The 14,514-nt window shown below is 39.8% G+C and overlaps 1 protein-coding gene across 1 annotated transcript; it reads left to right on the top strand.

The window, feature by feature from the left end:
* The first annotated feature begins 2,583 nt into the window (after positions 1–2,583).
* Positions 2,584–11,552, top strand: LOC119902652. Its single transcript, XM_038718979.1, has 5 exons — positions 2,584–2,932; positions 3,025–3,339; positions 8,392–8,430; positions 9,919–10,227; positions 10,336–11,552. The coding sequence occupies exons 1-5, from the start codon at positions 2,890–2,892 to the stop codon at positions 10,587–10,589; spliced, it is 960 nt and encodes a 319-aa protein (XP_038574907.1). The 5' UTR covers positions 2,584–2,889; the 3' UTR covers positions 10,590–11,552.
* The last annotated feature ends 2,962 nt before the right edge of the window (positions 11,553–14,514 follow it).

The raw sequence follows: 14,514 nt of genomic DNA, 5'->3' as shown, positions 1-14,514 counted from the left end.
AAACTGGACAACACTAAACATGGAACAGAACAGAAATGAGGAAAATACCAAAACACCCCTAATCACTAACTGACAGATAATAACCAGATAAATAATAAACCAGAATAAATAACAGATAACGAACTGATCAATAAGTAAACAGAACAGATGACAGGACTAAAATGCAGACACAAAATCAACCTTAGAATCAAGAACCAAAACCCAGAAACAGAGAAACAAGAATCAAGATACAGAACACAGAAAACCTCCGGACAGGATTGTGACATGATTTCTGTTGTGTTATAATTAATATAATTATACTGGAAATAGATAAATGGAAATTAATTGCAGGTCACTTATAACTGACATATATATGAATACACCCCTCACATTTTTGTAAATATTTGATTATATCTTTTCATGTGACAACACTGAAGAAATGACACTTTGCTCCAATGTAAATTAGTGAGTGTGCAGCTTGTATAACAGTGTAAATTTGCTGTCCCCTCAAAATAACACATCACACAGCCGTTAATGTCTAAACCGCTGGAAACAATCACACCCCTGAGTGAAAATGTCCAAACTGGGCCCCAAAGAATCCATGTTTTGTGTGGCCACCATTATTTTCCAGCACTGCCTTAACCCTCATGGGCATAGAGCTCACCAGAGCTTCACAGTTTACATTACATTACATTTATTCATTTAGCTGACGCTTTTATCTAAAGCGACCTACAATTGCTATACATGTCAGAGATCCCAATAGTACACAGCATTGTATGAGATCTTTCTCACAAGGAATGGATTCATTTGTCAGAACAAGACTGACTAATGATTTTTCTTTGTTTGAAGTTCTTTGTTTCTTGCTGTAATGGAACCCACAACTTCTGATGCTCCACATACTCAACTAGTATAAAGAAAGCCAGTTTTATTGCTTCTTTAATCATCACAACAGTTTTCACCTGCTTTACCATGATTGCAAAAGGGTTTTCTAATCATCAATTAGCCTTTAAAAATGATAAACTTGGATTAGCAAACGCAACGTGCCATTGGAGCACAGGTCTGATGGTTGCTGATAATGGGCCTCTGTATGTAGATATTTCATTACAAATCAGCTCTTTACATTTACTACATTAACAATGTCTACACTGTATTTCTGATCAATTTCATGTTATTTTAATGGACAAAAACGTGCTTTTCTTTCAAAAACAAGGACATTTCCAAGTGACCTTTTGACCGGTAGTGTATGTCTCTTCCAGGTGTTAGAAAGTTCATCATGTGGTGGAGTTCTTTTTTTGCTGGTGCTGACATTATCCATCACAGAGAAACACCACCACGCTGTGGTGAGTCAAAGGAAGTGCACAGGTATCCAGATGATGCTGATCATGGTCGTAATAACAACATGATGATGACGCTCTCACCTCTTATTTTACTGGCAAAAAAATACAGTGAGATCTATGTATAAAAACACAACAGTAACAGTATTACTGGCATTATTGGTACTATTTGTATTGTACTAGTAGTATGGAGTAAATCGTATGTTAATGCTTCTATAATACTGCATCTGTTCTTTTATATTCCTTTGTGCTGCTATGTCGACTGAAATTTCCCCTGTGGGGGATTAATAAAGTTATATCTCATCTTATCTTATCTCACATGTACTATTTCTACTGTAGCTAATACAATACAACTACAGCAGATATTAGGCCTGCCACTACTTCCTCTAGCTCTGAAAAAAAAATAAAAATTAACACTTCTTCATCTTCCATTTTCACAGAAACGTAGCTGTGCAGATTGATACTGGACGTTTTGCTGCAACTGACAGCCTTCCAGATTTGTAGAGTAGATCATGACACAGAACTCTAAGGCAAATATTTTTTATCAACTAGAAACCTTTCTACTCCCCAAATACAAAGAGGGTTTTTACAGGCAGAAGCACAGTTGTGGGGCTTTGCAAGTCTCTGCCATTGTCGCATAGCTCTACATGGACGAAGTAGAGAGCAGAGCTCGTCCAGAGAACAACACATAACCACTGCTTCAGATATGAGACTATGTAGTGGAGATCCTAAAGTTTACAAAACTACCAGATCTTTCAGGCTTTTGGGTAAATGTGTCTAAAATGATGCAGAAGACATGTAGAAATGTTCCATCTGATGGAGTTTTGGGTTTGAATATTTCACTAATTGAAACATCATGTAGCTTTAATGAAGAGACTGAACAACAGAACACAAAACGGGTTCTGTTCTGGGTTAAATATGTCTTTGGAAGAGGTTTCATGTGTTATGAAATGAAGAAATGTAATGACCGAAATGTGACAGGACATTTAAGGGTTAAAGTCACAGTAGTTTTGTATTTTCATCCCAGCTGTTAAACAACAGATAACAGTCTGTGTTACTAAATTCAGCACCAACCTGAATGTGTTTGTGGTAACAGGAATGTTTGTTTGCATTTCTGCATCATCGTGAGCCAGATTTTTTATCTGCTGTCAGATTCAAATCAAGACGAAGAAACTTCTCAGTGAATCAGTTCAGAGAAACAGAGAAGTCTGGGAAACAAGAAATAGTTCAAAAGAGGAGATGATCTCTGTTTTCACATTAACACCTGTGTACAAACAGTGATGTGTCAAAGATGTGCATCTCTATGGTAACTATGTGCTGCCTGTTGCTCCTGGTCTCCACCTCCTTTCCACTTTAAAACCTCCGACTCAGCAGAAACCCACACAGCAGCTTCAGCTGAGCTGTCAATCAGCAGCAGCAGCCTTATCTGTCCGCCGCAGGGGCTGATGGGAGGTCTGAGGACCCGTTAGAAACCACGCGGCCCTCGTCTGATCTCACAGCTCGTCCTTGTTTGGCCTCAGCTGCATCAGAGCGCCACTTCTCCCCAGGTTCACCAGAGGAAACACCACTGCACACAATGCTTTTCCTCCCAGCTGCTGCTCTGTGCTGTCTGTGTTCAGGTGAGTGTTTCCAGCCAATCAGGAGCCAGCAAACTCCACCTGGAACAAACACTGTCACACTGACCTTCATCTATCTGTCTATGTCTCTACAGCGCTGGTTGCCATGGCAGCAGAGCTGATTCAGGATGATTTAACATTGACCAGGGAAGCTGATGAAACTGTTTCCTTCAGCTGTCAAGGAACTGACCAGTGTGGCAGTTATATTTTCTGGTACCAGAAGAAAGACACAGACACATTCACAAGGATCCTTTATATTCAGAGGAGTGATGGTTATGTATACTCAGGTTACGATCATCCTCAGAAAGATGATTTCTCAGCTGTGAATAAACAGAACGGCTGTGAGCTGAAGATCCAGAAAGTTAAACTCTCTCATTCAGCCACCTACTACTGCGCCTGTTGGAAGGGTAGTGCCCACAGTGAGAAATGATCCGTGCAGCCTGAACAAAAACCAGCAGATGTCAAACAGTGTTTGTGACAGGAAGAGAGCAGTAAACCACAGCCCAGGTTCACATATTTCACCTCCATCTCAGCCAGAGTCACAAACATACTGAGCTGAGGGATTTCTTTAATATTCTATTGATTTCTATTTGATCAGATATTCCAGCAGGTTTCTTGTTGTTCCACACAGTGAGGACAAACTAGCAGCACAGAAGCACAATGAGCAAACAAGATAAAGAGAAAACTATTAAAGTACAAAGTAAATCAAAATGTAATCCAGATGAAGGCAAAGCAAATTTATATAGCCCCAATTCATACAATTCATAAAAGAGTCGGGCCGTTCACCCTCACTTTAAAAAACTTGGCGTCACTTCAAAAATTAGATTAATTTGTTTGACATACTCAAAGTTTTTCCAAACATTGTTCTAAATTAACTTCATAAAGCAATGAAATGAAAAATCCATTGATGCCATAAAATGTTCTCAAAGAGTGGCTGAAAGACTGAATCTCAACATTTAGGCTACTGAAAAGTCACCGTCCCACCTTTTGCGCCCACAAGGTGGGGTGGAACATGACTACAGTCTCTATATATAGGCCTAAGAAAGCTACACTAACCTGAATAGATAGCACACGTTCATACAATATAAAATTTAGTATTTCAATATCCCTACCAAACTGCTCATAATATTCAGCCTCACATAAGAAAAATAAAGCCTATTTATTTTAACGGCTGCGTCAGGGTGCGTGAAACGAAGTGGGAGCAAATGCAAAATATTAAACACATTTCAAAGCAGTAAGTAGGCTGATCCTGCTGTACTGTAAAAACCTGTAGGCAACAATAGCCTGAGGCTTTTAATCAGTCTCTGTATGATTATATCGTTATAGTCAAGAGTTTCTCCACATCACCGCTGCAAACATAAAGCAGCCTATTGGCTAAAACAGTCTGTGGGGTCTCCTACAGACGGTGATGTCATTTTCCAAGAGAGCTGATTGGTCAGTAGGCGGCCTTTTCACAGAGTTGATCTCTTATCTGGAACATAACCTGCTCCGGAGCAGGTTAGCCGTTCAGCATAAGTTACCATGGAGATCTATCCCGGTAAGAAGTGAACCACCTTTGTGGTACTGAATATACTGGATAAGCTCAATTTTGAAATACTGGCAGGGATGGCAGGCAGAGGAGGTGGCTGACGAGGTGCAGGTGTTGATTGTCAGCTGGGCTCAGGAGCAGAGAGAGAGAGGGAGAACACAAGCAAGGGGAGCAGAGGAGACACAGACAGGCCAAAACACGAGGGAAAACAGAATCACAAGAAAAAAGGAAAAATAAACAGGACACTCACTGTCAGCCGGGCTGCCACCACAACACATGGTTTGGGTTTAAATAACTTTGTATATCAGTTAACATGTAAGTTAACTAACGTCACTTGCGTCGTAACCTGCCAATATAAAATATTTAATGTTGACTTTTTGTTTCACATGAGACACGAACCCCAGTCTCCTGGCTCAAAGTTGTGGTTCTGACTCTCCATCCAACCGGGGGTGGCAATAGCACAATGGATAAGATTATGCCTTTGGTGTGAGAGACTCGCATTCAATCCCCCACTGTGACCCATCCACCATTGTGTCCCTGAGCAAGACACTTAACCCCTAGTTGCTCCAGAGGCTTGCGACCTCTGACATATATAGCAATTGTAATGCGCTTTGGATGAAACCGTCAGCTAAATGAAAATCCAATCTTACTTTGTCTTTTCTGTTAAATATCATATACCTGCCTTTACCGTTAAAAACTGACGCTGCAGGGCTTCCCCCAATACGCCGCACTATGACAGAAAAGGGATTCCCAGTGCGTCACAAACTAACGACTATGGCTCTTGACCATGCGTCCATATGTGACGACTTGGGAGTGAGAACAGGTTCGGTTTACGCAAGGTTTTTTAGTCTAGAAGAAGGTAATGGGGAACATAAATGTTCTTGGTCTGGATTTAAAAGTAGTCAGATTTGGAGCAAGTCTCAAAACTTCTGGATGTTTATTCTAGCTATTTGGTGCATAGTAGCTAAATGCTGCTTCACCATGTTTTGTTTTGACTCTGAAGACAGTCAACAGACCGGTCCCTGATGACCTGAGGTGACTAGAGGATTCATATTCTATAAACCTTTCAGTGATGTATTTTGACCCTAAAGCTTTTAATCATTTATAGGTGAGCAGCAGTATTTAGATATTAATTCTCTGACCTACTGGGAGCAAGTCCAGGGAAATGAGAATTGGTGTAATGTGTTAAAATGTTCAGGCCTTTATTAGAACTCTAGCAGCAGCATTCAGAACATGCTGTGGCTGCCTAAGACCTTTTTAGAGAGACCTGAAAAGAGACCATTACAAGTCTAACCTACTAGTACTTAAGGGATGAACATTTTTTTGTTGTGAAGTTAAATAGAGGTGGCCCTAGGATTGAACCTTGTGGGACTCCACACGTCATGTTAATTAGCTCAGATACATAGTTGCCAATGTAAACAAAGTAATTCATCTCTTCTATGACCTAAACCAACTAAAGGCTGCGCTGGAAAGCCCTACCCTGTAGTATTGGTGTTCTTCCTGGATCTTGTTACTGTTTTCCCAAAGGTCCATTTGGGGTATCCACAGGCTGTAAGTGCCCCCTTCAGGTGGTTCTGTTCCTTCTCTCTGGCTTGAGCACTTCTTGGTATGTTCTCAGCTCCGTGGTGCCGGGGCCTGATGACCCCTAACTTTTGCTCTAGTGGGTGGAGAGAATCCCAAAGTAGGTTTTTGGTCTGTGTGTGGGGGTTTTCCTGTAAACACCAATTTGCAGGCTCCTGTCCTCTTCAATGTGTACAGCACAGTCCAGGCAGGCCAAAATGTTGTTGTGAACATCATCTCGTGTAAACTTGATGTTACTGTTCACGGAGTTGATGTGTTCTGTGAGGGCTTGAACTTCCTGGGTTTTAATTTTGATCCATGTGTCATCCATGTACTTGGACCAATGACTGGTGAGCCCATGGCACAGCCATGCTTCTGTCTGTAGAAACCTGGGAATCTGGGATACTTTACAACCACTACACAAACGCATTGGCTCAACATAGGGCCAACTCCTCAGGTCAACACACTTGTTTGAGGACCCCCCAGGTGCACATTTTAGACAGAGAGGATGGATGGTTTGAAAGGTGTCAAAGAATCCATTTACACCCGAGTTGAGAAGCCCTCACTTAACAGAGGAGGTGGTCTGCGCCACCACTTATCCCCCGCTTACAATGCTGTCCTTTCATCACTTCCCAGGAAACGTAACAAGCATTCACTTTGGGCCTCAAGTGAAGATGCCAGCAATGGTTGTTCAGACCTCTAACGACCATAACAACTGTCATTACAGCCAGGAGCACTATCGAACCAGCGGTATCGATGATCTTGGCAAATGACTCCATAGAGGTTAAATAGCTGAGTTTCCCTATCAGTCAGTCAGAACTGAAGAAGTTTCTTGGATGAGGGTGAAACGTCTAGTATCTTCAACCAAGTCCAGTTGCCCTTGATTTTAACCATCCTTGAATAACAGGACAGTCAACACTAAGCATCTCATTCGTATCAGAGGAGTATACCTCATAATCAGGGTCCTCAAACACCTTTGACAAAATTTCATTGACAGAAAACCTTTCCATATAGGTCATTTTCAGTTTAGAGAGAGAACACACAGAGCACGAAGAGAAATGATTTAGAAGACAACTGTGCAAGCTTTTCTACCTATATTTTCTTTGCGGACCCATATTTGTGGGGGCGCGGAAATATGGTTCATTTTGTTTTTGATCGTGCTTGTTCATATCTTTGTTGAACTGCGCAAGCTCGGCCTACGGTAATGTTTTTGGGTCGAAATACCTTGTTTCTCCTGTGTCTGCGCTTGGCACTTGTGACAAGAACAACTTCCTCTTCTTTCAGCAATTTTTTAGAGAGCAAATTTGCTTAGAGGTAGTGCAAAGTCAACTTTAAAAACAGGACATTGAATTTCAGAACAATGGTGTCTTGCAAGGGACAAATGGAAAGAATTGCTGAATTTTCTGGGGAAGAGACCCCTTCATGGTTTATTCAGGCTACTGCCTTACATTTCCTAATAAGCACTGAACACAAAGTAAAGCTGAAGCTGATGGGAATGTCAAGTCAATTTTATCAGTAGTTTACAATCCAAAATCACGAATGGAAAATTCCTCAAGGGGCTTTATAATCTGTACAGCATACGACCTTAGAGCCTCAAGACAGATCAGGGAAAAAAAACCTTCAAAGGGGAACAATTATGAAAGTAACCTCAGGAAACGCAACAGAGGATCGCTCTTCCAGGACGACACATGCTATAAATGTCATGCGCCAAAATCAACCAAAATAGCAAAGATGTAAGATGTAAAATTAGGATGACAACATTATAGAGAGACTGTAAATAAAAAAGAATATAAATCAGGGAGGACATCGAGCAACTTCAGGTGCCACCAAACAGTCAGAATGTCATTGTTTCTGAAGGTATTTGGTCATGAACCAAAGTACTGGACAAATTAAAAGTTTGACTTGATGGTGGTGCTATATGAAAAGTCAGATGATCACCAAAGTTCATCCCGAGGGAATGTCTGAACTACATTAAATAGTAATCCATCTAATATGTTATGAGATATTATAGTCTGACCAAAAACATCATCCTGCTGGTGGTTCTAGATGAGAAGTCAGAATCAACAAAGTCAATTAATGAAGTGAATCCTCTGGGGACCAGGAATGTCTGAACAACATGTCAATCCATCTTTTGGTCCAGGTCCAGTCCATCTGGACCAAAGTAGTGGACCAGCAGAGATCAGCATCCACAGAGCAACACTGCTAGTGTGTCTAAAAAGACAATAAAAGAAGAGACAGTCATGTTGATATGAACATTAAAGAAACTCATCATGCAGCTGGATTTTGATCCTGGTTCATCATTTGGACTCGTTCACCTCAGCTGACACATTCAGCAGCAGACAGGTTTTTGTATTACTCTGTTTCACTGTGGGAGCATACCTCTTTGGCTCTGGAACTAAACTGTATGTAACAGGTAAGAATAATCATAAATGTTCCTTCTGTTTTATTGAATAAGTTGGAAATATGTTTTGAATTTCTGCTGCTTCAGGTTTCATGTTAGTTTGTTCATAATTAATAGAGTTCTTGCAGCCGTGCAGCTATTGTTACATAAAAAGGTTCATAATTCCTGAAAAGATGTTTAAATCTCACTTCACAACTGAAGTTATTATTTATTTCTGCACCAGATAAAACTGATTCAGAAAGAAAAAGGAAGATATTGACAAAGTTACAAATATATTCGGTCCTCTCAGGGATTCAGCTATGTCTCTTGTATTTTATATAGCATATAACTTTAAACAAGTTTAAAGGATAATTGATGAAAAATGTTTGAACGTTAAAATGTACTGCGTGACATTTGTATATTATTTGATTATACTTGATAGTCTTTTAGTGGAAAATTTATACATGGAGGCAAATATTCACATTCCTATTCAATGAACATGATATAACAATGAACCCAATTCAGGAACAAACTATTGTGTAAAGTTTAACATCATTTAAAATATTTTTAACGGTTTCATTTCATTCCATAACCTTGTGTTACATCAGATACTGCAGATATTACATGAAGAAATTAATAGTCCCTCTAAATAATCTAATCTTAATTTACATTTGACATAACTCAACATATTGGAAGAAAATCCTTGTAGTTGTGTTTAATTGTGTGAAAGTTTAAATTGATCTATTGAATTGTTTCTTTAGTAATTATAGTAAAGATTTTTTGGTAAAATACAATATGCTGCACATATTGTAGTTATTGAAATGACAATTGTATTATATGTCACAGTATGTTTATTATATTACGTATTGTATATTAACCATAACATTGAGACAAGGTACCTTCAGCATCCACAGGAGACGGCTTTTTAACATGTGGTATGAATGCAATTTGCTCAGCTGCTGTCATAAAAACCAAAAGATCATGGTTTGGTTAGGTTTAGTAAAAGATCATGGTTTAAGTTAATGTAATATATGAAGGCAGATGGGTGAGTTACAAGAAAGCCCAGGGCTTATCATGCGGACGCCGAAGTGTAAGTTGTGTGTCAAAGCCGACGCCTTGTTAGGCTTTCTCAAAGCATCAGTATTTGACACCCTGGGATGAGACCAGGCTTTTCTTTCATATCTCATATTTGAACATTACATGTTAATTGGGTTTTAAAATGATCAGATAATTGTTTTGAAACTATAGTAGCTTTTTAAGTTCTAAAAAATAATTGCTAAGAAAGAAAATTTCTATTTTTTCCTCATATAACATATTATTATTAAACATTACATATATAGATATGTGTGTGTGATATGCAGGTGAATCCAGTACATGTAGTGAACTGTGTGCTGTATTGATGAGGAGCTCAGTGATCAGAGTCCATGTAGTTTCCAGGATCAGACTGAATGCATTGCTGGAAGCTGCTGTTGACTGTGTGAATGTGTGTCTGTGCTGCTTGTTGCTGCTGTCAAACTTCAGATGACCCGGTAGTGAAGCCCGTGGTGAGCGTGTACCCAGCAGCATCCAGAGAAAACCAGGAGGAGAAGAAATTCCTGCTGTGTGTGGCTGCGGACATGTTTCCACCTCTGGTCCGATTCTCCTGGAAAAGACGAAAGGAGAATGGTCCTCTGGAGGAGCTGCCCCCTACTAAGGAGGAGCAGCAGGAGCTCAAAGATTCGGAATGCATTGCCGCCATCAGAGTGACTGATCAGAATGCTCTCTACACGTATGAACACATCTGTTACGTCCAGCATGAGACGGGCAGAGAGGAGGCCCAACTACAACAAGGTAATGAAGACTTGGTGACTGTGTTCAGCAGAGTTTCAGCTTAATGTGGAGACGCTGTCAAAGAGAGCAGAGGACTGACATTTCTTTCTGACTACTTTTCTGTTTCAGAGGTTCCAGCAAAAACATCACCTCCACCATCATTTCCACCATCACGTCCACCATCATGTCCTCCGTCACGTCCACCATCATGTCCACCATCACTTCCACCATCAGTGTCCTTCCAGTCTCAGTGCAGGGTGAAGCTGCTCTGGCTGCTGTACACAGTGCTGATAGTGAAGAGTCTGGTGTACTGCTGTGGACTCTCTCTGCTGAGGATCCTCGGATACAAGGGACCGTCCACCTGCTGCACACATGCTGACTGACTGTTTCCTGCTCATCTTTTCTCACCAGCAATCATCTCATCAATTCATCTCACTGATCACTTTGATCAGCAGTCAGAAAAGTTCAGATGTGTAAAATATATCTTTCATGCACAGGTTATAAACAGTCATCCTAAAATCTGTCTTAAGGCACATCAAAAGACTGAAACTAAACATTCTTCCACGGCTGGCTCCATCCACAATTGGCAATAACTTGGCGCTGTTACACCGATCACACATAAGTTACTTCTTATTTGCAACCACACATATGCAGGACAAAGTCACACACACACACACACACACACACACACACACTATTCTTATCACACACACTCATCCCTTTTCCTTCATCTAGTTTTAGTTTAGTGCTTTTTACTTAGTTTGGTCTTGTGTGTTTTGCTTTAATTACCTTGTAAAATAAATGCTTGGGTAAATATTTGTTGGTTTGTTTTAATATAGAGTGAATATATTGCCAACCTCCTCCACGTAGAAATCCAGATCTTTCAACCCACGATCTATTAATGGAATGGTCTTTCATGAGACTGAAATAGGTAATTGGCAATCAATGTATCTCTTATTTAGGAGGGGTGCCCCAAGATGTTTATAGTATTAACTATAAAGTCATGCCATTTAAACCCTGATCCCCAACAACAAACATATATGTATCTCTCTCTCTCTCTCTCTCTGTCTCTCCATATATATATATATATATATATATATATATATATATATGCAGTTACTATGTGTATAGTGTTATTTTGATGCTCTAGTTTATTTTCCACTACTTATAATTGTCGCTTGTATAATACTAGAAAATGAAGCTGAATCATTAGCTGTCTGCTAAATATGTTATTGTATACAGTATTCTTCTGTTCTTGTGTCTCTTTTTAATATATTATGCAAAGTGTGGCAGGTCTGTCAAATTCTTTCAGTCTAACTTTCTGAATAAACTGAAAAATCACTGTGTCTGTGTTTTATAAACATCCTTATTTTTGAGATGAGATGAGTAAACATATAGCTGTTATATATAAGTCAGCAGGTGTATGTTTCTCACCAAGTTCTGCTGACGCCGTTTTATAACTCTGTCAGTGTGGATGTAAAGCTTTACGCTGATGACACTGTTGTTTACACACATACACAAACTGCAGAGCTGCTGTGAAGCTACAACTGCTATAAAATAATCCCACAGCAGCTCCATCAGTCAGGCTGAAGTCTGAATGTTGGCAACATGATGGCTGTGTTTTTATCTTCTAAACCAATAAAATGTAACTTCACTTTGTATTTTTTATTTTTGCTGTGGTGTTGAAGCGAGACAGTGAGTACTGAGCGCTGAAGTCAAACTTAACTTCCTATAATGATTCTTTAGCCAGAGTCGACGGTTGTAACTGTCATTGTGTTATTGATGTGAAAAAGTGTAGCTAGCGGTGAGGAGCCTGCAAAGGAGAAACCCACACCGCCTGTCTGCTGCAGGAAGTAGGTGTTGATTGGCTGTCAACAGTCCTAATAACCACTGAGAACAGATTCATATCTGCTGCTGTACACACTCATCAACTCCTCTACCCTCTGAAGCTGGTTGTTTTTTCTCTTGTTGTCAGGAAACCTTTTTTCCACTGAGCCCTCCACCCACACAGAGATGAACTGAGCCCAAAGACCAACAATGTTGACCATACTCGACATAGATTAGACAGCAGCACAGACAGTAAACAAAAGAAATGAGACTAAAGATTGAAATAAAGTCTAATGTTAAACTTGTCCTGAGAACAAAATTCATTCACTCACCACCAGTTCTAAAGATATTGAACAACTCAATCTGACAGTGTTTTTATTAACTCGTTTTTTCCTCTATTTAATATGTTTTTATATTTAGCGCTATGGCCTCACAGCAAGAAGGTCGTGGGTTCAAACCCCGGTTGCCCCAGCATTTCTGTGTGGAGTTTGCATGTTGTCTGCGTGGGTTCTTTCTGGGTGCTCCAGCGTCCTCCCATCGCCCAAAAACATGTGGCCTAGGTTGATTGGTGACTCTAAATTGTGTGAGTGTGACTGGTTGTTTGTCTATGTGTGGCCACATGATTGGCAACCTGTCCAGGGTGTACGCCGTCTTTCGCCTGATCTCAGCTGGGATTGCCTCCAGCCTCCCGCGACCCTGTACGCAGTATAAGCTTTGACGAAGGATGGATGGCACTGCATTTTTCAGAAAATATTCAGTATAAATGAAGAACAATGCAATATTAGAAAAGACACGGCCTTAAATATTTTGCAATGTTAATCTTGTTTTAAAATGTCTCAAGAAAACAACAATATAATTTTAGGTGAGTTAGGGTAAGGTAAAAAAAAATATATGATCCACTTTTAATAGCCACCACAATCAAGTGATATAAAGCCATTGAAAAGAAAAGTTAAACATAGTCCAAAGTTAAATGTTACTTAAGTTAATAAAACTGTGCGTTAATTCAAAGATTAAGACAAACAGAAAAAATTATAAAAAATTTAAAGGAACAGCTTCTATTTATACTACGATTTAAAAAACTGAACTTCATGTATAAAACAAATTTTGCAAGAAAACAGTCAATGAAATAAAAGCAAATCCACCATTTGTATAACAAATCTGTAACCTGAAGACAATCAACGTAAATATTCAGTATTATGTATAAAATAAGCATTATATTAGAAAACCACTGACCGTTGTTGTTGGACTTGTTGGAGGTTCGTCATAATGAAGGAATGTGTCACTCAAATGCAAAACGTCTTTTTTAAATGTTATTGGTCAACAATAGACATTTATGTGAAGTTCAGGCTTTGGCCATGCAGACAGGACTTGTTAGTCGAATCGATTCATTGTTTGTGTTTGAAGAGGTAGATAAGATTCTTTACTTCAAGGACCGGCTCTGGACTTTATCTTCAGGCTTTAGCAGCCATGAGAAGTTAAATCTGCTGGGGGACAGTCAGTCAGTCTTTTGTGTGAGGACGATGGACGGTCCCTTGTTTCTGAGGATCCTCAGCAGTGCACCAGGCTCTTCACTATCAGCACTGTGTACATCAGACAGAGCAGCCTCTCTCGGCACCAGGACTGGACGGGCGCGGCTGGTGGAGGTGATGGTGGAAGTGATGGTGGTGCAGAAACAATCATTCAAATTAACAATATTTAACAATGTGACAATATTATAAAAATATATTTACCCCCATATAACATTTACAATATATTTACTATAAATCAAAATAATATATAAAATCATATACCACACAAATAGACAACATGTAAGAAACAAATTACATATATTCATTATGAAATACTGGATATTTGTAACATTGATTCTGCTTTTGAATTTGAATGTTCAGATTAATCGTGCACGTCTCTTAAATTTACTTTGATTTACTGGAGATTTAATAAGCCAACTGACAGAAAAATCCTCCACAGTCATTCATCTAGAATTTCCCACTGTAAAGTTTGTTTAAACAGCAGCTGATGAGAACACAGAGCAGAATTACAACACCAATGAATGTGATGGATTTCTAACTAAGGTTCATCATTTGGTGAATTTCTGTTTGCTGTTGATGCTGACATTAACCACCACAGAGAAACACCACCACCCTGTGTTCAGTCAGATGAAGTTCACAGGTCTGGAGGAAGAGAGGAGAGGCACAGAATCCACGTTGCTTGAAGTCCAGTGTAAAGTTTCCACAGTCAGTGATGGTTTGGGGTGCCATGTCATCTGCTGGTGTTGGTCCACTGTGTTTTCTGAGGTCCAAGGTCAACGCAGCCGTCTACCAGGAAGTTTTAGAGCACTTCATGCTTCCCGCTGCTGACCAACTTTATGGAGATTTTCCAACAGGACTTGGCACCTGCACACAGTGCCAAAGCTACCAGCACCTGGTTTAAGGACCATGGTATCCCTGTTCTTAATTGGCCAGCAAACTGGCCTGACCTTAA

This window comes from Micropterus salmoides, unplaced genomic scaffold (assembly GCF_014851395.1).
Source record: "Micropterus salmoides isolate LMB-PRFRI ecotype aquatic unplaced genomic scaffold, ASM1485139v1 Ms_hic_scaffold_14, whole genome shotgun sequence".
Classification (NCBI taxonomy): domain Eukaryota; kingdom Metazoa; phylum Chordata; class Actinopteri; order Centrarchiformes; family Centrarchidae; genus Micropterus; species Micropterus salmoides.
This window is presented reverse-complemented; position numbering and strand designations above follow the sequence as displayed.